The sequence below is a fragment of the Equus asinus genome, chromosome 23 (genome assembly GCF_041296235.1).
Source record: "Equus asinus isolate D_3611 breed Donkey chromosome 23, EquAss-T2T_v2, whole genome shotgun sequence".
Classification (NCBI taxonomy): domain Eukaryota; kingdom Metazoa; phylum Chordata; class Mammalia; order Perissodactyla; family Equidae; genus Equus; species Equus asinus.
Genome location: NC_091812.1, coordinates 16,537,150 through 16,562,137, shown reverse-complemented (window position 1 = coordinate 16,562,137; position 24,988 = coordinate 16,537,150). Strand labels below are relative to the sequence as shown.

The 24,988-nt window shown below is 47.5% G+C and overlaps 1 protein-coding gene across 1 annotated transcript; it reads right to left on the bottom strand.

Moving 5' to 3' along the window:
- Positions 1 to 948: 948 nt before the first annotated feature.
- On the bottom strand, positions 949 to 3,342 carry GAS1 (growth arrest specific 1). The gene has a single exon (XM_044756764.2). It carries the CDS (start codon positions 3,340 to 3,342, stop codon positions 2,287 to 2,289), a length of 1,056 nt encoding a protein of 351 aa, XP_044612699.2. The 3' UTR covers positions 949 to 2,286.
- Positions 3,343 to 24,988: the final 21,646 nt, after the last annotated feature.

The following is a 24,988-nucleotide window of genomic DNA, read 5'->3' as shown; positions in this document are numbered from 1 at the left end:
ATCTTGCTAATCTGTCGACCCCTCAGACAAAGTTTATTTGTGGTGACTTTTAAACTCCTGACTTGCCTTCCAATCACCGAGTTTAAAATGAAAAGCTTTAAATAAACACCAGGAATAGAAGATAAATAAACTTTTTTTCCCCCTTGCAAGTGCCTAGCTTGGCGAGGTTCAGACTCAAATCCCCAGAGGACAGAGCGCTCTCTTTTGTGTTAATGTTTAAAAGATTTTCCAATGCCAGAGTTTATTCCTACTGCAAACATTTCTATTTACAAGGTCAAGTGTATCAGCACTCGACACAGCTTAAGAGTGTAATTATTTATCTAAGGGCGTTTGAGTGTAGATCAGTAGCTCTGGCAGGAGCCCAGCCTCCAGCCCACTGCTAAACAACTCCTCACAACAATATTGCAAGTTCTGGTAATTGTTCCTCTCCCCAGTGTGTTTACTTTTGCCCGCCTGAATGTTTTGTAACAAAATTTTGTACTTTTTCACCCAAAGTGTGAAAATGACTTTGAAGTACTGAGTCTCGCAGGTTTCCTAAGACCTATTGGTAACAGATGTTATTGGCATGTTTGATTGTATGAGAACATTTAGGAGCCAGAGGACAGTCACTCCCGGGGGTGGAGGGGTGGGGGAGGGGGGGTCCAGCAGTAAAGGGGGAGGGGAAAGAGATGTCTGGGTTACCCCCAAATCACGTAAAGACACTATTTTTCGAGTTCTCTGCACAAACGTAAAAACCAATGGAGGCCAATTACATCTTTTTAGCTGCCTCATTTACAGATGTCTAATTGTTCATTAAATTAAAGGCAGAAATAATAGCCCTCATTTCTCGTCTTATACTGTATTTTAATTTCAGTTGATGGTTGATAGATTCCCAGTGGCCCCTCCACCCCCCTCCTCATCCATTATTGGGTTAACCACAATGTAACTCTGGAAAGAAACTACACCATATTCATTATTTAAAACTCTTTACTGATGTACACATTTTAATAGAACAAATTAAAAAAATACACAAAGCCATAGTTATTTAAAACATAAGACTTTTTTTTAAATGATGTCTATAAAAATACAATGTTTAAGGCAGTTTGGAAATGCATTTATACATTTCTACAATGTCCATAAATTCTCTTGAAAATAAGAATGTTAACTCCAAATCTATAAAATACACTGTACACTTTCAGACTGGTCTGGATGGAGCACATGTCACAGTGGACTGTGGGGCTGGCTCCCTGGTGGCAGACAGACTCTATACATTTCAGGGAGGAAAGGTGGAACATGGATGCAGATTTAAAATTTTTAATTTCTTTTTAAAAATAAATTATTTCTGCAGCATACAATTTATAAAAATTCTATATACAAAGTACAGCAACTGGTTACAAATCCCAGTTTTAATCCACTTTATCTAAGAAGTACCAGGGCTTAGCACCCCGATAAAAGCAGAACATATGTTCTCCGTATGTTTGTGCATACAACTTCTTGATGTAAAGAACAAAAATGACAACAAAACAAACATCATAAAGAGGCTTTCATAGATGGCAGTGCAGAGCTCTTTTAAATAAAAAGTTGCATTGTTCAACACCACTGGCAACTCTTTCGACCAGCATTTTTTGACCCTTAATCCTAAATGTGCTAAGAGATCAGAGTGGTGGCAACGGAATTAAGGTCAAGGGCTCAAAGTTATCCCAAACTAATTCAGGAATATTAACCCCTTCCCATCCCTCCCCCCTAAACGAGAACTGTGGGCGCTGATACCAAGAGTGAACGAATGCATCGGTAACTGGGACTTTTCTGTCTACTTACGATTGCAATGTCCTCACTGGCCACAATAAAGTCGATACAGGCACTTTCCCTCCCGCCCCCACAGGAAAAATGCTAACAAACAGACAGCCCCTTTGCAAATAGAAATCCTCCTTCCATCCCCCTGCTCCAAGCCCAGTCGCTTGAAACTTGTTAAGGCCCCACTGGTCAGCATCCTCTCTTTGGAGTCCAGGACTATGGTGCTGTCCCCCTAACACCCGCTTCACCCCTGGAGTCCTGAACTCTAGCTAGGCCGGTTTCTGCACGGCAGACGAGGTGGGAGTTTCTGGAACCCGGAATGGGGGCAGGGGAGAATGTCCAAGAAGTCATGCTCGGGAGACGAGACGCGGGAAGCGCCAAGAGTCACGGCGAGGAGACCCGCTAGGCAAAGTCGAAAGCGTTTTGGAAAGTATCCCCAACCATTCCCTCTGTCCCCAAGCCACAGGTGTCCTGGCGCGGGCCCTCCTGCAGCGAACGGCGGGGGCGCGAGGGCTAAAAGGGCAGCGGGAGCAGCAGCAGCAAGATGGAGGCGAGCGGGGTCCAGGCGCCTCGGGGCGCCGAGCGGCCGCCGCCGCCGCTCCCGCGCCCCGGCCCGTAGGGCAGGTCCCCGCGGCCGCCCGCCGCAGCAGCGCCGCCGCCCGGGCGCGGCGGGTGCGGGACGCCGTCGTCGTCGTCCAGCGGCTGCTCTCCGCCCGCGCCTCCCGCTCGCTGCTCGTCGTCGTAGTCCTCGTCGTAGTAGTCGTCCAGGCCCCCGTCCGAGCCGCTGCTGCCCGGGCCATTGCCCAGCTCTGCGCCGAAGCACAGGCGGGCCATGTTCTCCTTGACCGACTCGCAGATGGGCCGCTCCAGGCCATCGCACACGCAGTCGTTGAGCAGCGCCGCCTTGGGCACAGCCAGCATGTCCTCGATGACGGTGCGGCACTCGTCGGTGCAGCGCAGCCCGTTGAAGAGCTTGCCGCAGTAGGTCAGGTAGCGGCTGAGCGCCAGGTTGCAGCGGCTGTCGCGATCGCAGCGCCGCCGAGCCTCGGTGCAGCCCATGACCCCGCCCGCGCCCGGGCCGCCCGCGCCGCCGCCGCTCGTCCGGGGCAGGCACGGCTCAATGGCGCGCTTGGTGGACTTGCAGTTCTCATCCTGCGCGCAGTCACAGTCCTCCAGGGCGGGCCCGCGGCGCGTGTGGTTGAGCTGAATAAGGGCCGAGATGCAGTGGCTCGGGCAGCGCCAGCGCGAGGAGAAGGAAGCGGCCGAGGCCGGGAAGGCGGCGGCGGCGGCGGCGGCGGCGGCGGCAGCGGCCCCCGGCGCGTCGCCCCCTCCGCGCTGCGCCAGCACCGGCGCGCACGCCTCGGCGTACTGGTTGTAGGCGTAGCTGCACTCCGGCTCCCCCTGGCACTGCAGCAGCGCCTGCCAGCAGATGAGGCGGCGGCCGTGCGCCAGCCCCGAGCCCCGCGGCGCCGAGCCCAGCAGCTGCAGCAGCGCCATCAGGCACAGCCAGGCGCCCGGCACGGTCCCCCCGCGGGCCCCGCTGCCGCCGCCCAGCAGCCCTGCCACCATCGCGGGCAGCGGCGGCCGCCGGGCGAGGAGGGGAAAGGAGATGAGGCGCGGGCAGCGGCGGACGCGGAGCCGGCGGAAAAGTTTGCCCCAGTCCTGCCAACCTCTTGCATGAGTGTTTTCATAAATCCATGCGCGCCGCTTGCTGGTGCCCCGCTGCTTGCAGAAGGTCGGGTCTCGCTCGGGCTGCGGCTGCTTCCTCGAAAGGCACAGCCGCGAAGAGCCCCTCCGGTCGGCCCCTGGCGGTGGCGGGAGGCGCTCACTGCCGCCCCGGGGGGCTGCGGGCCGCGGGGCCGCGGCGGGGCTGCAGGACCGCGCGGCGCCGCGGGTGCATTTTCCGTTGTGCGGCCGCGGCGGCTCCTTCCTCCCGGGCTCAGCGCCGCGCCGCCGCCGCCGCCGCCGCCGCCGCGGGCTCTCGCATCGCGCGGCTTCCTGGCTGGGTCCGTGCGCTGCCCGCCTTCCCGCGGCCCGGCCGCCCGCGTCCCCTCCCCCTCCGCCCGCGGCGACCCCGGTCTCCACCGAGCTCCGGGGAGCCCTTTCCGGGCGGCGCGGGGAGAACCAGAAACTCGGCGCGGCCGGAGAGCGGCTCCCGGGCTTCCCTCGGCGGCGGCTTCTCGGGTGACAAGGAGCCCGGGGAGCGGATCCGCTGAGCCCGGCCGCGGACTCGCTCGCAGCGAGGCTTTAAATACAAAAGTGGGCCGGGAGCCCCCGCGTGGTGCCGCGGTGCCCCCTCATTATGCATGCATGGAAAAGCAAACAAACAAAAACATTAGCAACGCTCCTCCGGCTCGCCGAGCCCCGGCCCCGCGCGCTCCGAGCCGGCCCGCTTTCTCCTTTCTCCACTCTCTTTCGCCCTTTGCTCGGCCCCCTTTCCCGGCTTTTCGAGATGCTATTGGTTCTGGCTGTTGTTGTTGAAACTTTTTTTTTTTTTTTTTTTTTTACGAGCCGCTGGAGTGGGGTTGCGGAGTGGGGGAGGGTGGGGAGGGTGGTGGGCAGCTCACATTCAGACATTCAGGGCTTGAAAGGAGCGGCTTAAGGAGCCTGACAGAGGCCCGGGAGCTCCTCCTACTCTTAAGGAGGCTCGGATAGGGAGCCCCTGCTCGCGCACAGAACCAGCGGGCAGGCCTCAGGGGCAGCTGTTTGCATCCGGCTCGGTCATGGGCCTTTTTGTTTGGTTCTTTTTCCTTTTTTCCTTTTTGTGGAAATTTTATTAATTCTCCCTGGTCCCCATCTGTGCCGTCGATTGGGTTCAGAATTTAGCTTGTTTCTTCGAGCTCCCCATCTTTGAGTCCTGAGCATCCTAGGGGGGAGAGAGAAATCAGAGGATTTAATGTGGGACTTTGAAACTTAAAAAAAACCCACAAAACCCAAAAGCACACAAGAAAGAGGCACACACTTTAGTTAGGGGGATGGTGATGAGATATTTACAACCTAGCCCCCCAAGTGCCCGGGTCCCAATTTGCTGATCTGGCAGGTATGGTCCTTGAGCCAGCATCCTCGTCGATTGCAAGAAATCCAATCAACCAAATTAATTTTTTAGGAATATACATTTCTAACATGGACAGTGATGAAAAAATAATAGCATTAAAAATCTTTAGGAATGTTGAGCAGTACCATCTGGCCGCAGTCACAACATAAAAGAGGAGCTAAGTTGGCACGCACCGAGGTTTCTATTAAAGTGTAAGTTTCCGTCCGTCGCCGGCTCTGAGGGGAGCCGCTGGGCACAGCAGCCTCTGCAGCCCCGGCGCGGGAGTCGGCGAGCTACCTTAACTGCGGCGCAACGCAGCCTTCCACCGCCAGAGGCAGCGGGCGTCTGCGGCCTGTCAAAAACTGGCGCTTTTTTCCTCCCCTTTCCGTGGAGAGACTATCAACTCCATCTGTCACAAAAATTAAGGCTAAATCTCCTCTCCAGAAGCAGAGGGAGCCGGGGCTCCAGTGAGCGCAGAATCGGACGGTCTGCCTCTGCCCGGAGGCCAAGTGAATTTGAAATGGCAAAAGTCAGATCCCAGCCGCAGCCCATGCGGAGTGAGCAGGCTGCGGGATAGTCTGCTCCAGAGCCGGCTGCTGCGTCCCCCAGGCGCGGGCTCTGCACCTCTGCCACCGCCAAAACAAGCGAAAGAGACCTTGAAAGGACCAGGTTGAGGTAAGGAGACCATGCTCTTCTGACTTGCGTCGTAGAAAACATACAAACAATAATATTAATCCATTTTTTTAAAAAAATTAGAAAGGCTGCAACTGTGTGGCCCATTTCCCAGGCTCTGGGTTTTGCCTTTGTTCGGAGCTGTAATCTCAGTCCTGCCAGGAGGGCTTGGACAAGCCACACTCCTCCTCTGTCACTCAGATCCTTCACATGTAAGGTTCAAGGCCAGATTAGACACTTGAACAAGTCCTTTCATCTTTAGTGCTCTGTGATTTCAGACTCATAAGAACAAGGTCAACATTCGGCTGTGTCTGTAAGCCAGTGTTTGCTGAGTTCCTTTAGAATGGTGGGCCTCAGACCTCATGAGCATGAGACTTGCCTGGTGGCCTTGTTAAAACCCAGATCGCTGGCCCGCTCCTGGAGTTCCTGATGTGGTAGGACTGGTGGGGCCCAAGAATCTGCATTTCTAACAAGTTCTCAGGGGATGCTGCTGCTGCTGCTGCTTGTCTGGGGACCATACTTTGAGAACCACTGCTCTGGAGGTCCATGCTTTTTTGTCGTTGTTGTTTGTAAAACCTGCCCATCCTGGCCTTGAGACAGCTCTCAGTGAGCTGTACGGGGCTCGACAGCTTGTCTGCTTGGAGGATACCTTGGTCCCGCAGTCTCACGGTGTCACAGGCCTGTGGGGCTATCAGCTGCCTGATAGACCACGCCTGAGAAAGAAGCTACCAGGAGATGGGAGCAAGAAGGCCCCCCGCCCCTGTGAGCCCCAGAGACCGTGAGGACCACTGTGCCTCACGTCTGGGTTTCCATTCATAGCCACCAGGCCTCCCTCCTAGCCCAGACACTAGTCCCCGGTCACTCCGTATATCACTTAAACTGAGTTGATTCCTTTTACAAGTCTGTCTCCCACCCCTTCCCTCTTCCCGCCCTCCCCCCGCCCCCAAATCCCCACTTCCATGGGGGAGCTTTCACTCTGTTCTCCGAAAAATCTTCCCCATCCTCCACCTGCTTTCAGAGCTGGATCTTCACCTTTTTGCTCCAACTAAAACCTGGCTGGAATCTACAGAATGGGAGAAAATATTTGCAAACCACATATCCGATAAGGGATTAATATCCAAAATATATAAGGAACTCATACAATTCAATAGCAAAAAAAAAAAATCTGATTAAAAAATGGACAAAGGACTTGAGTGGACAGTTTTTCATAGAAGACATACAAATGGGCAACAGGTACATGAAAAGGTGCTCAGCATCAGGAGGGAAATGCAAATCAAAACCACAATGAAATATCACCTCATACCTGTTACAATGGCTATTATCAAAAAGACAAGAAATAACAAATGTTGGCAAGGATGTGGAGAAAAGGGAACCCTTGTGCACTGTTGATCGGAATGTAAATTGGTGCAGCCACTATGGAATACAGTATGAAGAGTCCTCAAAAAATTAAACATAGAACTACTATGTGATCTAGCAACCCCACTTCTGGGTATAAATCCAAAGAAGATGAAATCAGTATCCCGAAGAGATATCCACATTCCTGTGTTCATTACAGCATCATTCACAATAGTCAAGACATGGAAACAACCTAAGTGATCAAGGGACAAGGAATGGATAAAGAACATATGATATATGTACACAATGGAATATTATTCAGCCGTAAAAAAGAAGGAAATCCTACCATTTGTGACGTCATACATGGCCCTCAAGGGCATTATGCCAAGTGAAGTAAGTCAGAGAAAGACAAATACTGTATGATGTCACTTATGTATGGAATCTAAAAAAGCCAAATTCATAGAAACAAAGAGTAGAAGGGTGGTTTCCAGAGGCTGGAGGGTGGGGGCAACGGGGAGATGTTGGCCGAAAGGCGCAGACTTTCAGCACAGGTAACAGTGCTGTGTCGTGTACTTGAAAGCTGCTGTGAGAGTGGGGCTTTAATGTTCTCACCATGACAACAAAATGGAAAGTATGTGAACAGAGGATGTGTTAACTAACCTTATTGGTAAATGTCTATGTATATGTTTATCAAATTGTCACATTATAAACTTTAAACTTGTGCATTGTTATATATCAATTATATCTCAATAAAGCTGGAACCAACAACCACCCCCCAGCTGGCCCTTGTAGGCACAGCCTCCGCTTGAGCCCTGACAATTCCTTGGCTGATTTTCCTTCATGACCCACAACTCACCAGACCTTGAAGTCAGGTACACAGGCTTGTTGTTCCTCCTTTGTTCCCACTTCCAAACTATTTTCTTCCTCCGCCCTCGAAATCTCTAGCTTCCTTCAACAGTGTGCTGTCAGCTCCTCCAACAGCTACCTACTGACTTTCCCTCTACCTAGCCCTTCCCAGCCAGGAGTGTTCACGGGAACCACAGAAGACAGAAAAGGAGTTGAGTGGCTCTTTCCTCAGTCCTCCCAAGGATGACACATAACCTCTCAGGACACAGAGGAGAGAAGTTAGTCTATCACATACAGTGAAGGCTGTGTCAGTCAAGAAGTGTCTGCATGAGACAGACGAAAGATTTCTTACAGAGAGGAGACCTTCCCCAGCTGTGGGAGTGGGCGGCAGGCGGTGCAGTCTGTTGCTTCTGCGGCTGGTATCCAGCCCGAATTCACTGTGGGTCGGTCAGATAGACAGTTGCGAAGGAAACCTGGGATAAATTGGAAGCTGTGAGGAAAACTGGAACCAGAGGGGGTGAACTGGCACTGGCGTCTCCCTCATCGCTTCCAACCTCCATGCCACAGGGGATGACCTCCCAGGAGGCCGGGCCCTTCCCTGTGGAGCTGACATGCTCTTTGTCCAGGACGGAGGAGCTGAAGTAGGAGAGCTGGAGGCAGCTGAGGAAGCTGAGGTCCAGTGCTGGCCCATCCCAGCCAAGGAGAGCTTCAAGTCAGCACGCAGGGTGCAATTGCCACAGGCTCGGGCCTCCACCACCTTCACAGGATAAACACAATGTGACTGCTGCTTCGCTTCCGACACTCCCATGGAGCTGCACAGGGATGGGGATCCTGGGAAACAGAGTTGCATCTCAGCTCAGTTGATGTAGTACTGGGCCGCCACAGACTTCAGGCGTCATTCCCTCGGGCATGCACTCCTCACGGTCTCAGCCTCTGACTTGCTGTGTTTCCCTCCAGACTACTCTTACCGTTCATGACAACCTCGGCCTCTTAGCTCCTTGACTTCCTCACATTCACCCAACTCTCACTCGTACCCTAGACCAAGGTACTAACAGAACCACATCCCTCGAAAGGCTCTAGTTCGGAATCTCTAATTGGAGCGTCGTTTCACTGACCGACACCTCCTGTCTTTCCATTCCCCTCTCTCGGAGACGTCACCTCTCACCTACGCAGGCCGTGGCCTTTGTGATTACTTCTCCCTCTGCCGCCTCAGCTCCCTGAGAGCTTAAAGAATATGGAATAGTTCTGAAGGTTTTACACGTGGAATGATATTCCCAGAGCGTCGAGTGGTTCGATGAAAGAATGACAGAGTCAAAGATGGGTACTACTTACCCCTGCTGCGTCAGCAGTATGGCAGACAGGAAGCAGTAGTAGGAGGGCTCTGCCCTTCGGGGCCTTAGCAGTGTGTCAGCTGACCACTGGGGGACTTTGAGGAGGTCCCCACTGAGCAGAAGTTTCAAGTCATAGGCACCCACTCACCTGTTCTGTTTATTTATTTTTGTTTTTATAACCAGTGAATATGAATACTTTGTGGCAGACACCCAGTGGAAACCAAGCAACATCTACTCTAGAATTCTATATTCTACCTCATGTCCTGAATGTCCACCCCATTCTTCTGCTTTCTTAAGAGGAATGAATTCTTGGGAACAAAGTAGAAGGATGGGAATCGCATGAGGAAGGGAAGCAGATTGGTGCACAGTAAAGTTGGGTCACTCCCACAACTGAAGATCTGGGACTTTCCCCTGAACCCCATCTTTCCTTGTATCTCCCTCAAGGACCATCTCCACACCCTTGAGTCTCATTAATTCCTTTTAAGAAAATGTCTCTCATATCCAACCTTCCTGTCTTCTCATTGCCCTGGTTTCTTTGAGGTTTTCACGATTGCTGACCACTAGGTATTTCCCACCTCTTTCTCCAAACCAGAGGTTCTTAACCAGGCAAACATCTCAGAGTCCCTTGGGAGACTCTTTCAAAGTCTATGTACCTGCACCAACTCCATGACACTTGAATGCCTCCCCAGGGGCCCAGGAGTGTGTATTTTGAAAAAAATTACAAGGGTTTATTTCTGCTTAAATAGTGGTTCCTAGACTTTAGGATTTCATAGATTAGTTCATTTTTTAAAAAATTGGAATATCTTTGAAAAAAGATACCAACTTTTAAATTGTGTCAAATATTAACAAACAAAAATCCTTACTACCATCTATTAACACTAGTATTTTATTAAGTAAAGGGGATTTTAAACCCCAGAGACAGGGAGGGAATGACTGGAGAACAGACGCCTTTAAATTGAATACATCTAGATTTTTAAAGAACTTAATACATTGTCTTATTGTTTTGTCTCATTTCAACGTAAACTTACTACATAAGAGAAACTTTGTCAGAAAGTTTTGCATCCTCAGATGGCATTCTGGAATCCCCACTCTAAAGTAATTATCCACGTTGCTGCTAACATACCTCTGACCAAATCGCTACTCCAAATAAAATTGTACAGGGACTCTTCAGGCAAGCGCCCAAAGTCCTTACCATCATCACAAGAGGTAACCGTTTGGAAGACCACTGCCAAATACTTCCCCCCGTCTATTCCTGCCTGTGCCCTCAAACACGCATACGTGAACACACATACACGTGCTCTCGCATGCATGCACTCACACGTGTATACATACATGCGTGTGCATATATGTTCACGCATGCACACAAGTATCTGCAAACTGGCATTTCTCTTCTGAGTGTTCATCATGGCACCTCCATCCTCTCTTTCATCTGGGGCATTTAGCATGTTGGTCTCTTTATGGGACTATGGAGAGGGTCTCTCCGTAGCCCCCCCATTCCCCGGATAATGCATGTAATGTCATCACCCCTCTCTATGTGCATATCCTCTCTGTAATGTCGGTCGGCAGCTCACCTCCCAGCTTTCTCCTCGTGTGTGGTTGGGTCTCAGGGTCAGATGGGCCAATGACTGAGTGGTAAGGCAGTTTTGGGGGCCACCAGCACAGGTGCAGACACCATAAGCGTAAGATACATCAGCGTTTCAAAATAACAGCACTCTAAGACCAAAATAAATTTATTCTAGAGACCCAAATACAGGAAATGTAGCCACATAATCTACACTAATAAATTAAAAGAGAAAAAGATATGATCATATCAAACAATGCTGAAAAGACATACAATAAAATCAGTAGCCATTCTTAATAAAAACCCCAGATAAAGGAGGAATAAGTAGAAACTAATTATATAAAACATACCAACCAGAAACCCACAGCAAATATGTTAAACTACAAAATGCTAGAGCCATTTGAATTAAAATTGGAGATAAGACAGGAATAGTCAATAGCGTTAGTATTTAATATTTCTTTAGAAATTTTAACAACTGTAATAAGACCCACAAATGCAATGATAGACATAAAAATTGGAAAAGAAAATATAAAACTCTCTCTTTTAGCAAACACGGCCAACATCACTGTGCTCGTCACTATTTTCAGTTCTCACCTTTTCTTGGCCACACAGAAGACTACCCCACTCCCTTGCAGGTGGGCAGGGCTAGCTGCAGCCGACAGGCTGAGACTGGAGGTGACTGCTAAGACAAGGCATGTGTACCCTCCAGTCCTCTCTTTCTGTAAGTGCTGGACCTGGAAGGCTCCAGCTGTCACGGGCGTGGGAGGGAGGGCAGCCGGGATGCAAAGCCGACACTTGGAGCAGAGGTGCCCGGCGCCCACATCAGTTTTGCATAACTGAAAAAAAATTCTACTGTGATAAACCCCTGAGATTTTAAAGTTATTTGTCACAAGAGCATAACTTGGCCCATCCCTAACTGAAACAGCTAACGGTATGATGCGTGCTTAGAAAACCCAAGAGGCACTTGATAAAAAATTACTAAATTTAATGAGAAAATTTGGCAAAGTGCCTGTATACTATATGAATATAAAAATAGCTTTTCTGTACTCTAGACATAAGCACTGAGAGAGGAAAAATGGAAAAACACTTCATGTATAATTGTGACAAAAGATATAAAATATTTAGAAATAAATTTTACAAGGAAGACTTTGGATCTATATGAATAAAGCTATAAAATATTCTGAGAACTAAAATAAGATCTGGATACATAGAAAAGGATACTTATAATAAAATGTTAATTCTCCCAAATAATATATAAATTTGGTGCAATTCCAGTTCAAATCCCAACAGGTTTTTTTCTTGGAATTGGATGAAATTATATTAAAATTCATATGGAAAAATTAATGACTAAAAATTCTTAAGAAAACTATAAAACTGAAATGAGAGGTCAGAACATATGATGCAGCCTTAATAATTAAACCAATCTGGTACTGATTAAACCATAATCTTTGTCATATACTAACGTCACAAAGATTATGGTTTAGTCAGTGGGAAAAGTATGGTCTCCTAAGTAAAAGATGCTGGCAAAACTGGCCGTCCATCTGGAAGGAAATGTGAAAGTAAATTCCAGATTAAAACTTAAATATAGGGGCTGGCCCCGTGGCCGAGTGGTTAAGTTCGCACACTCCGCTGCAGGCAGCCCAGTGTTTCGTTGGTTCGAATCCTGGGCGCAGACATGACACTGCTCATCAGACCACGCTGAGGCAGCGTCCCACATGCCACAACTAGAAGAACCCACAACGAAGAATATACAACTATGTACTGGGGGGCTTTTGGGAGAAAAAGGAAATAATAAAATCTTTAAAAAAAAAAAACTTAAATATAAAAAAGTAAGATAATGAAAATTAAATAAGAAAATCTAAGCTATGACATATAACCTAGAACTTATAACCAAGACTGAAAAATCAGAGGATACAGAAGAAAAGGATAAATATTTGACTATATAAAAAATTAAGAGGTTGCATGTGGAAAAGATACCAGACACAAAGTCAATAAAGAGACACATCACAGATCTGGAAAAAATATTTATAAAGTAGATGACAAAAGACTAATTTTTTTAATAAGCAAAAAGCTCCTATAAAAATAAGAAAAAGATAGTCTAAGAGAAAATGAGGGAAAGATGTAAATAGACAATTCATAGAAGTGTAAATCCAGATATCAACAAACAAGTGAAAAAACGTTTACATTAACTAGTAGTCAGTGAAAGGAAGTTAGGAAACACTGAGCTATCACTTCAACCCCCACTAGACTGGACCAACGAAGTTGCGACAGCACTGTGACAGCTGGGTCTCCGAAGGATGCCTTCACACGTTGCTGGCGGAAATGTGAATGCTTTCTGGAAGGCCATCTAGCTACACCTTTAAAATGTGAAATACATACACCATTTGTCCCAGCCCACTCCTGAGAATTCTTCCAATAACAATACCAAAAAAAAAAAAATCTGGTAAGAAAAGACGCTGCATATATTGCAATCTCCATAGAAATAATTACTTTTTTCCCCAAAAGTTCTGGACAAAGTGCTGGAACCTCATTTGGTGTGGGTGGTACACGCGCGTACCTTAGGCCTGAGAGAGAGGTTTGAAAACCAAGGGTGCCATGGGAAGAGAGGGCGCCGCGCACCCGGCTCGCCAGCCTGCTCCGCGGGGGGCCGGTGAACGTGGGAGCAAGCATCCGGATGCTTTCATAGCAATTGAGAAGAGTAACGTAACGTCTACTGCATGTCATGATAAAAGCTGGGGCTCCTACTTTGTAGGCATCATTTAATTTGGACACACGGGGTGCAGTGTCTTTTCCTCGCTGCAGACGGTGACCCTTCCACGCGAAAGCCCGGAGAGGCGCCGCGGCGCGGAGCAGGTGGCGCTAGTGCAGCCCAGGGATGCGCCGCGGGCCTGACACGGTTGCAGCGGGTGCTCACCAAGGGACGCCCTCCACCCTCACTAGAGAGAACCGGTAATTTTGCCGTCTTCGAGTTGGGGAAACGGCTGTCCCACCACGTGGCCTGTTCGCGGCCGCGATGAGGAGGCGAGGGCCCGCTGTGCGCACCGTCGGGGGCAGAGCAGCCTCGGCCACAGGGGCGCTGGCGGCTCAGGTCACCGTGCAGGGCAGGTCTCCGTTTTTATTTTCACTTCTTTTACAGCAGTATCTATCTGTGACCGACGGGAACAACAATCCGGCCTTTCACCACCGGTAGCTGAAGCAGCTCTGTGCTGTATATTGATTCTAGTTATTTTCTTTCATTTCAGAGGCAAGTAAGTTGTTAGATGCGGGAACTTAAGGACTCGTCACCATGTGAAGACTGATGCAGATGTAAAGAAAACCTCCTGATTCTTCAAAGAACGTCGTTAAGAACTCCAAGATGCAGAAGGGCAGCACGACCCAGCTTTCTCCGCCGCCCTCGGAGCAGGCAGAGCAGCTGTCCTCGAAGGGGCGGGACTCGATCGAGATCCCGGCTGGGTGTCAGCATGGGAACAACCGGAGGAAACCCCGCCAAAGCAGCAGGCTCTCCCGTCCTCTGCAAACTCGACGTTCATACCTTCCGAAGACGCGATATTCGTGGCACAGAGGGTTAAATTCCTAACAGCCCAGTGGAGTCCGGCGAGGCACAGGCCGCGCCGCGGGTGGGCGGGACCGGTTTGTACCCTGATGTTTCCAAGACGCGCCTCGTCCGCGTTTGGACGGACAGCGGACGTTCTCCAGGGACGGCGGGCTCTCCAACGGGCGGTGGAGAATCTTTCAAAGCCATGCCAGGCCTTGTTTTAAAATCGTGTTTTTCACTATTGAAATAAGGAATAAACTTTTTCATAACTGCTTCATAATTCTGGACAAACTGTTCTCTAAATAAAAATAGCATAATTTGTAAAGACATCAATTGTCTTAAAAAGTTGCTTTTTTACCTCGTGAGGATCTATATGAACACAATAAGCTTCCAAAAAAATTGTCAACAACAAAAATACCTATCAACAGGCAAGTATAATTTGTGGCTAATGCTCCTCAAACAGTTTGGGGGAAAACATTAGAATTGCTTATAGTTGTCATAAAGTATCCTGGAGAGAAAAATCTGTGATCTTAGATTGATAAAGATTACAAGCCAAGGGGCCAGGCTGGTGGCCCAGTGGTTAAGTGCGCACTTTCCGCTTGCACAGCCTGGGGTTCCCCGGTTCAGATCCCGGTGCGGACACGGCACCGCTTGGCAAGCCATGCTGTGGCAGGCGTCCCACATATAAAGTAGAGGCAGATGGGCATGGATGTTAGCTCGGGGCCCGTCCTCCTCAGCAAAATGAGGAGGATTGGCAGCAGTTAGCTCAGGGCTAATCTTCCTCATAAAAAAAAAAAAAAAGAAAGAAAAGATTACAAGCCAAGGGCCACTCTGTGGTGGACTGGTTAAGTTCGCACGCTCAGCTTTGGTGGTCCAGGGTTTCCCTGGTTCAGATCCTGGGCGCGGACATGGCTCATCAGGCCACGCTGAGGCAGCGTCCCACGGAGCACAACTAGAAGGACCCACAACTAAGGTATACAACTATGTATTGGGGGGCTTTGGGGAGAAGAAGAAGAAAAAAAGAAAGAAAGAAAATTGGCAACAGATGTTAGCTCAGATGCCAATCTTTAAAAAAGAAAAAGCTATCTAATTCTTTTTAATGAAATCAATATTGCAGGACTTTATCAAATACATCACTGATGAGTTCACACTCTTCCTACACTTTAAATCTGCTTTCACGTTTACCTGCTCGTTTTTCACCGAATTTGCTTCAGTCAAAGCCAACATATTATCTATGGAGTACCTGCTGTGTGTTCCAGGAAGCAGGAGGATTTTTTGTCTTCCAACTTTGTTGTTGTGCTTTTTCTTTTTCTTTTTGTTATTAATAGACAATTTCTTTTAAAGCACTTTTAGGTTTACAGAAAAACTGATGGGAGGGGACAGAGTTGCCACATATTCCCCCTGCCCCTCCCCCTGCCCAGTCTCCCTGATTATTTACAGCTTTTATTAGTGTGGTACGTTTGTTACAATCGGCGAACCAGTAATGGTATTTATTGTTAACTAAGGGCCATAGTTTGCATGAGGGCTGTTCTTTGTGCTGCACACTCTACAAGTTTTGATGGATGTATAATGTCATGTATTCCCCACTGTAGTGCCACGCAGAACGGTTTAACTGCGCTGAATCCCCCAGAAGCATTTTGTTTTAACCCAGAAGTCCCCTTAAGCCCACTCTTCTCGTGCATACCTTCATTACTTAAGGCTTCCACATTTAGTATTTCTTTTCTCTCCATTAAAAAAATAAAGTGAGGACACACATGCCACTTAAACCGAAAAGTTGTACACATCTCCCCAAACCATTGATACTGATACAATCCTTCGAGGAGTTCAGTTATCTATCCCGGGAACACTCACCAAGTTCTCCCCGGGTCGGCGCTCTGTCCCAGCGGGCCTCCCGTGCAGGGAGTTTGGGAGAGGTGGCTTATGCTATCCACCTTTGCTTCATGCGGAGACGTGCATTGAATTACCAAAGCCCCTTCACGGTTCTGTTTTTTGGCTTTCCAGTTTATTTAAAATTTTTTTAAATTTATTTTTGATTAAGAAATACATGCATGGGGCCGCCCTGTGGCCGAGTGGTTAAGTTCGCACGCTCCGCTGTGGTGGCCCAGGGTTTTGCAGGTTCAGATCCTGGGTGCAGACATGGCACCACTCCTCAGGCCAGATTGAGGTGGTGTCCCACATGCCACAACTAGAAGGACCTGCAACTAAGATATACAACTGTGTACTGGGGGGATTTGGGGAGATAAAGCAGAAAAAAAAAAAGAAATACATGCATATACCATAAAACACACAAGCTTTAGAAGAGTGTCTGGTGTCCAGAAAGCCTCCATTCTCCTTTGCCCCCAGCACCCAGTTTCTTCAACCACCATTACCAATTTCTTTTATGCATTCCCAGAGATATAACTTATATATATAAACATAAATGTATTTTTCAAACAATGATCTTTGCCTTGTTTTTTCACTTAACAATATATTTTGGACACTGTTCCATATCACTTCATAGAACACTGATAGTTTACTTACTTATCCTTTTTGATGACCGCATAGTATTTCACCTTTTGGGTTTCTGTAAATTATTTAGCCAGTCTTTTATTGGTGAACATTTAAATTTTTATCTTTTGTTATTACAACGCAGCCATGAATATCTTTGCATGTTTGTCTGTCCCTAAGTACTTTAATACATTTTTAGGAGTGGCATTACTGAGTCAAAGTGGAGGTACATTTCAAATTGCGATAGATCAGTTGTTCTATTTATCTATGATAGGTCTATTGTTCTCCATAGAAGTTGTGTCAGTGTATGAGCGTGTTTGTCTCCTTGCGTCATCACTGACACAATATGTTATTAGACTTTTGGATCTTTGCCAATCTGATAGGTGAAAATTATATTTCATTGTAGCTTTAGTTTTAATTTCTCTTATTTTGTGTAAGACGTACATTATTATTTAAGTCTTCAGAAAATGAATAAGGTAAAGATTGAAGACATAGAAGTTCAAGGCGGTGAAGTGATGGGCGTCCCGCCTCAGAAGCCACAGCACCCGGCAGCCCTCCCCTAAGGCCCTCCCGGGCCGGCCGGCGCCCCTTCTCCCACACAGCGCAGCACAGCGCCAAGCCGACTGCTTAAAGCTTTGCCTTTCCTAACAGTTTTCCTCCTCCCAATTGTCAGAAAAGTGTTAAAGAATACCTTTTACAAAGGGAGAGATTTCTTACCAAAATGGCAAAAATCAATGAATTCTGAAGAATCCTCCCCAAATCCCTTGAAAATCCTAGTAACTTCTCCCCCCTCTTTCCCACCTCCCAAAACAGATCAGAAAAAAAATCTGAAAATTTTTTACCTGAGTGACCACTGAATGTTGACAGAAATGTATGTGCTGCGCTTCTCTTAGAGGTGAAATTACTCTGTGAGTGATGAGGTGCATTGGAGGAACAAAACTGCCCTTTCCTCACCACCGTCCCACTCTGAACCCCCACCAGGCTCCTCTCTGTATGTGACCTCAGACTTGGAGCGCCGGCTTCCTTCTCCTGCGGAACCCTGAGAAGCTCGTGGTTTCCAGCGGCAATTGAGGACTTTGCCTCCATCCGTGATTTATAGACATCCATCACTAGAATTGTTGTGTATGTCAGGTGGAGGCTTGTCCCTGACTTGTGGTGTCTCTTGACCCAGCTGTCCTAGTCAATTTGCTGCTGAAAGAGGATCAATTGCTCTGAACATCATTTGCCTGGAGACGGGAGTGGGTGTGAGGATAGGAGAAAGGACGGCGCCGTCTGGAGAGGAGAGAGTCTCCCAGGGCAGAACAATTTGTGATAGTTTAACGATTATTAAACAAATCAACAAAATGACTAAATGAAGCTGCTTTCTGGAATAGAAATTACGTCGATCCTGAATTCTGATTTTCACTGTTATTTGCCTTCATTCAACAAGCGTCGAGCGCCTACTGCGTATAAAGGGCTGTTCTGGGTTTTAGAGGTCTAGCAGTGAATCTCACAGGGGGAAGTGCCTGCATGGAGGGTTGTCTCACCCAGTGATCACTACAGTGTTCTTTCCCCGTTCTCATGGTGAATCTGAGAACCTCGTGAATCATCGTGAGAAAGGGGGGCCCGTTTCTGGGAAATCACAGATGCCCTAGGCTCAGCTTTACAGCTATTCTCCAAACAAAGGAGGTGAACTGAATTCTTTCCTTACGTAGTAGAGCGCTTTGTCTAGATCCCTGGAAGAAAATTCTCCAAGATTCTCAAATCCTTGAAAAGCGTCTGGAGGAAGCATAAATGACAAGCGGGAAAGCGTCCCTTTAAAAGCTGGTCAGCCCCTTTTCTGCCAACAGCTTGTCAAAATTGCTCAAGAGAAAGAAAAAAGAGAAACAAGTGCACATATACATTTTTAAAGTAGCTAGCAACCAAGACAACACCAATTATTTAACCACAGTAAAGAAACCAGCAGCCAAACCACACTGATTATTTAACCGCGTGTCCAAGTGCTGAACATAGCCATAGCCAGCCACGTTAATTTAATGTAAATATCCCGGGTAACCAGCCCCCGTTGGGGCAAGAGCTGCCGCGAAGACGGCTCCTCACCTTTCCCTGCCTTGGCTCCAGATGTCCGGAGCTGGAAAACCAGCTACAAGCCAAGTAATATTTTCCCTGTTTTTTCCTCCTTTTTGTGTTTTTGTTTCTCTAAAAACCTGATTCATTCTTTCCCTGCTTACCTACTCCTCTCACATGCACACACATACTCCAGGAGATATTTCATTTGGTGAATTCTGTTCTGTTCCTCTTGATTTCCATCTTTTCTTTCCTTTTCATTTCAACCTTCTTTCTTCTTTTTTTTTCCATCATGCTTCCTTTTCAGTGTATGTGATGCCTTTCTTTAATTTTCACTAATCATCATACGTAAAGTCTATTCTCAGGGAGTGTTTATCAGGAAAATATGAACTTTCTTCTTTGTCATTTGCAATTACACAATCTGCAATAGGTTGACATTTACTACAAAATAGTCTCTTTGGCTGGGAAGTGCCCTAGCTCATGGGTCTTGCCAACCCAGATGGCCTCACTCTCACTGGCTGCAGAAACAGGCATCTGACTCAAGGTCAGCCAACGCATTGGTATCTAGTAAACAATCAGATTTCTCTTTTTGGGGTTTGAACCAAGGGACAGAGAAATTGGACTGAAACATGGGGGCCAACTGGGGGCTGGCTGACAGAGTGAGCCATGCACAAACACAGCACGCTTAGCTGGTGAGAGGAGCATGGGGAGACAGCTGAGGAAGACCCTGTGGTCCACAGAGGATAAAAAGGGGAGCAATGGTAACTGTGTTTCCCTGAGGGAGGAATGGTGGCGCCTCACTGCATGTTGGCTGGTCCAGTTCCATTTCTCATGAAGCCAGACTCTGTTTCAGTTGCTAAAAACCAGGAAATTGACATTGTATCCTCATATTACATCTGTGTCTGTGGATTATAAGGTAAGATCAGCCTCTGGATCACTCAGCTGGTCCCCTTTTATCCCTCCCTCTCCTCCATGGCCATCTTTTCTCTGGACATGGAATCAATTTCATGAAGATGTTTCTGGATAAAACATCCATCTTTTGTTTTGTGTAGGGAAGTCTCCTGGACAGAATGTAACCAGCACGTGAGAACTCGTGCTTTGTGGAAGTGAGTCATGGAGTTCCTCTACGTAAACAGTGCTCGCGGCTCCATTCATGCCGAACCGCTCACACCGGGCCCCATCAATGGCAAAACACGAGGCTGAGGGACTGAAACTTCTCTGTCTCCCTACCTTTGGAGTGTTCTATGCTGTACGCTGACTTTTCCAATCAAACTTGACCAAGTGTTGGGCTGGGAAATCAGAAGTGCTCCTGGGGTAAGTTAAGCTTGTGATGCTCATTGAACAGTCAAGTGAATATCTACATATGGAAATCAGAGAAACACTAGGATTGAAAATGTCAAGTCAGGAGATGTCATTAAAATCAAGGCCCTGGGTGAGATCACCTAAGGAGTGAGTTCAGAGAGAGAAGGAGCCCCCAGGGAGTGGAATCGGGACCACGGAAGAGTGTGGAGTCCCGGAGCCAGAGAAAGAAGCACTTGGAGAAGAAGGGTTGATCTGCATGGCCCACGGAGCCAAAGATCAGATAAGACAAGACTGAGAAGTTACTGCTGTGGAGAGCAAGATTCGGTCATTTGTGACCTTGATAAGAAAGATGACGGAATGACACTTCACTGGGTGATTTGAGGGAGAAAATGAGGACAGAGTAGAAAAGGCGAGTGAGAGAAACTTTTTCAAGGAGTTTTTGTACACATGGGGTAGTGACTGGGTGGGGACCTCCCCAGAGGAGGCAGTTCATACCGAAGTTTCTGGCACAGGCGCTGGGGACAGACAGAGTTTGAATCAAATTTTCCATGGGCTGATGGACTGCCTCACACAACTTAATTAACCTCCCTAAGACTCAAGTTTCCTAATCTGTAAAACGTGCATAACAGACATTACCTTCATGTAGGGTGTGAGGGACATTAGATGCCTAACGGCATGACTTATAACTAGTAAGTGTTATTTTAAAATAGTTAACGTAATTTGATAAAAATATTAAAGTAGAAAGAGAGCTGGGCACAGACAGAGTGATTTCTTCCACAGCCACCTTAGAAACAGCTCCGACTCAGAGCTGGGTCTCCCAGCGCCGCTCGCTGAGGGGAATGTGGTCATTGGGAAGTGGGATTCAGGTCATGAAATTATTAGCTGAAGCATTGGGCTTATAGCATTATAAACACATTGGCTGAATTAAATCAAACCGCAGAAAGGAAGCATGTATCCGATATCTATAAACAGACACTTGGTGCCACAGGGATTGAAAGTTCGCTCTTGAAAAGCAGCTCATCAAGTTTCGTGCGTCTAACTTTTTGCCATTGTCCGTCTGCTGTGTGCCTGGTGCTGTGTTGCTCTATGTGAGGAAGCTAAGAGTGAGTGTGAGACAGTCCTTTTCTTCACAAACTCACCACCTAAGCTGAGGAGAGAGGACTCTCCCAAACAGATCCTCTTGGCTGCACAGTCTATCTTAAATGCCTGGGTTGTTTCATAAATGTGGATTCCTGGGCCTCTCCTGGACCAGCAGAAGATGCTGTGACAGTGGGGCCTGGGAATCTGCACTGATGACCATCTCCAGCAATTTCTTCTGCACGCTGGAGTCTGAGGACCATTGCTAAGGAGACCTGGGCATGTGTGGAAGTTTCTGGGCAGACGAATGAGAGGACATCAGTGTTTTAAGAAGATAAATCTTCTTAATTGTTAGGATTTATTGAAGAGAGGAATACTGATTAAGCTAAGTTTGGAATCAACCAGGGGTGAAGAGTGCTTATGTCGTAGAGAGGGGGCAGTAAATGCAGAAAGAAGGGCAGGTGAGACAGACGCTTTTCAAGGCAAAATTGACAGTGTTTAGTGATTGGCTGGAAATGATGAATAAAAGAGGGGGAAGATGACTCCAAGGTTTTGAGGCAGGCTGCTCCTCTTACGGCCAGACTTGTATCTCTGCTTTCTCAGCGTTTCCACCTGGAAGTCCAGTAGTCATTATCAATGTAGCACGTCAAAAACAGAAGCCTGAATTTCAGTCTTCCCCAAACTTGCTTCTCCCCAACTTCTTCCCATCTCAGCAAACGACAACTCCAGTCCTCTTGGTTGCTCAGGCAAGACTTTGAGGTGAGTCTTTCTTTTTTTTTTTTTAAAGATTGGCACCCGAGCTAACAACTGTTAAGGGGGACAAGCTTCCCCCTTTTTTTTTTCTGCTTTTTCTCCTCAAATCTCCCCCAGTACATAGTTGTATATTTTAGTTGTGGGTCCTTCTGGTTATGGCATGTGGGACGCCACCTCAGCATGGCCTGATGAGGGGTGCCATGTCCGGGCCCAGGATCCGAACCAGCGAATCCTGGGCCACCAATGTGGAGAGCACAAACTTAACTACTCGGCCAGGGGGTGGCCCTGAGGCAAGTCTTTTGCTTTTTGTTTTTCCTGGAGGAAGATTAGCCCTGAGCTAACACCTGTGCCAATCTTCCTCTCTTTTGTATGTGGGAGGCCTCCACAGCACGGCTGATGAGTGGAGTAGGTCTGCCCCTGGGATCTGAACCTGTAAAGTCGGGCTGCCAAAGCGGAGCCTGCGGAACTTCAACCATTCAGCCATGGGGCCGGCCTCTGAAGCAACTCTTGACATCTCCATTTCTCTCACAGTCCCATGAGCAAATCTTTAGGCTTCACTTTCAAAACTGATCAACAGTCTTTCCATTTTCCACCACCTTCACCACCGCCATCTTGATGCGACCCAACACCATGTTGGCCTAAACTATTATAGGAGCCTCCTGATAGGTCCCTGCCTCCGTGCTTGTGCCTTGTAGTCTATTCAGATAAGGAAACTTCTCTGCTCAAAATCCTTCAATAGTTCCCCAACTCATTCCAAGTAAAAGCCAAAGTCCTCACAATGGCCCATAAGGTCCTACATGATCTGGCTTTCTAGTCTCTCTCTGACCTCATTTCCTCTCACTGACCCAGGAACCGTCTGCTCTAGGTGTTCAGGCTGCCATGTTGGTGCTTGTGTTTGGCGAGCAAGCTCCCCACTCTGGCCCTTTGCTCTGACTGTACCCTCTGATGTCAGTGGACTCAAACTTCCTCCCTCTCTCTTCTTCTTCCCCTCAATTGACACTTTGGCGTGTGTAATGCTATTCCTTGCCTCGAATGCTATTCCTTCAGAAATTCACATAATGGACTATTATTCTAATTCCAATAAGGTCAATGTCACATCTTCACAGAGGCCTCTCGTGACCACCTACATGAAATAACATAATCAAGTAGCTAGTTGTGACTCTTTCTCCAGCTTCCTTTATTTTAGAATCAGGCCTTCTCACTTGGCATGGTGTATGCTTATCTACTCTGTCTCCCCAGTCAGAATGTAAAATGCTAAGAGAAGGGCATTTGTCTACATTGTCTGGAGCTACATCTCCTGGGCCTTGAACAGAGACTGGCACACAGCAAACTCTCACAAAACACTTGTTCAATGAATTGCAAGGCTGAATTTAGAGGCGGCGTAGCCACTGGTAAAGAACTTGGGCTCTCGAGCCGGATGAGCTGGGTTTATATCTTGCCTCTGCCTCTCATTCAAGACGTAACCTCGGACAAGTTACTTGGCACCTCCACACTTCAGTTTTCCTATCTGTAGAATCCAGGTTGTGATAAGAACAATCTGTAGCATTTTAAAAATGTGGCCACAAATTCTTTGACACTCCTTCCATCCAAAGAAAGGTCTATGTCCTCTCTCCCTGACTCTGAGCAGGCTTATGACGGCCCCGACCAATAGAGTGCAGCGGAAGCAACGCTTCCAAGGCCAGACCATACAAGGTGGTCCAGCTTCTGTCTTGCTCACTGGAACACTTGCTCTTGGATTCCAGAGCTGCCGTGTAGGAAGTTCAAAGACTTGGAGGCTGCCATGGTGTGAGAACCCCCAAGCTACATGAGAGGCCACATGAGTAGGTGCCCCAATCTGCAGTCTCACCTAAGTCCAGCCTTCAAATCATCCCAAGCCAGGTGTCAGATGTGTGGGGAGGAGCATCCAGGTGACTCCAGCCCACAGCCGTTCAGGCCACCTCCGGCCGGTCAAGTCTTCCTAGCCCACGGCTCGGACACCGTGCAACAGAAGCAAGTCCTCCTGTCTGATTTCCTGATCCACAGATCTGTGAGCACGGGAAAATGCTTGTGCTTTTATGCCATTGAGTTTAAGCCAGTTATGTAGCCATAGATAACTGGAACCTCATTTCAAAAGCTATTCTGACAGCTAAAGAAATTCTTGTATGTAAAGTGTTTAGAGCTAAGTCAGTGTCAGCCCCAGAGTAACTCCTCGATAAGTTTTAGCTTTTATCATTGCTGTGATAAAAGTTCTATGGGTAAATATAGGAAAATTGGAGGAATTATGTAATAAAAATACTCTTCTCTTAGCCATCCTTAAAACTTAATTAGAAACAGAATTAATCAGTTTGTAAGTTGTACCGTATCCCCAAGGTCAATTCTTTACACCCTTGGATATAATGTTTCCTTATTGATTGATAGCTTGAAGTGGGATGTGCTCAAGTCCAGGCAGAGTGAAGCCCTCAGGACTGCAGGATGACTTTTCTGAGTGAAGCCTGGAGTCCTGCTCACTTTCGTGTTCACTGGGGTGCCCAGCAACAGCGCAATGCCCGGATCAGACATCCCGCAAACGTTTGCTTCACTGACTTGATCAACGCACTTGTGCTCATCGTCTTATATAAACTTTTGGGAAACATTGCTTTATTTAGCATTTTCTCTATTTTTGCCTTTACATTTGTAATATTTGCTGGGAAGTTGATTGGTAATCTCATAAAATTTGGATTGATGTTTATGGATTAAATGGCCAGCGTTGTTAAGAATGTAAGGCACAGCGTAAACACGGCGCTCTTGCACAATCCTTTCCTGGACTTGTGCTTTTTTGAACTGGGTTCAAATCTAAACTGAGCAGGCCACACAGGGCGTTAGAGCAAAAAATGTAAAGCTGGAATGCACGCAACCCCCTCGAGTGGGGGAGACAAGCACGGGAGGGGGGATTGTTAAGGACATGCTTTTTATTTCTGGTCACCTGGCAAGCCAATCTAAGAAAACACACCACGCAAATGTGATGCTCAAGCCACACACATTGTCTAGATAGAAAAGCAACTTCAAACATCACATAGTGTTTTGGAAATTATTTGCTGAATATGTCAACATACCCCTTGAAACAAAAGCAGTCGCTGAGTTTTTTGGACTCTTCTCATGTGCAGATTTCTCAAATTTTGAAGTAACAAAATCCTTAAAATAATTACTTGGATATGTATCACATTTTCTAGAAGGCCTGTTGAATGCTTTGCTACAAATAATTAACTATGTCTAGCTCC

Excerpts from the sequence above, each read along its gene's own strand:
- GAS1 (XM_044756764.2), bottom strand. The coding sequence starts at position 3,342 with ATGGTGGCAGGGCTGCTGGGCGGCGGCAGCGGGGCCCGCGGGGGGACC.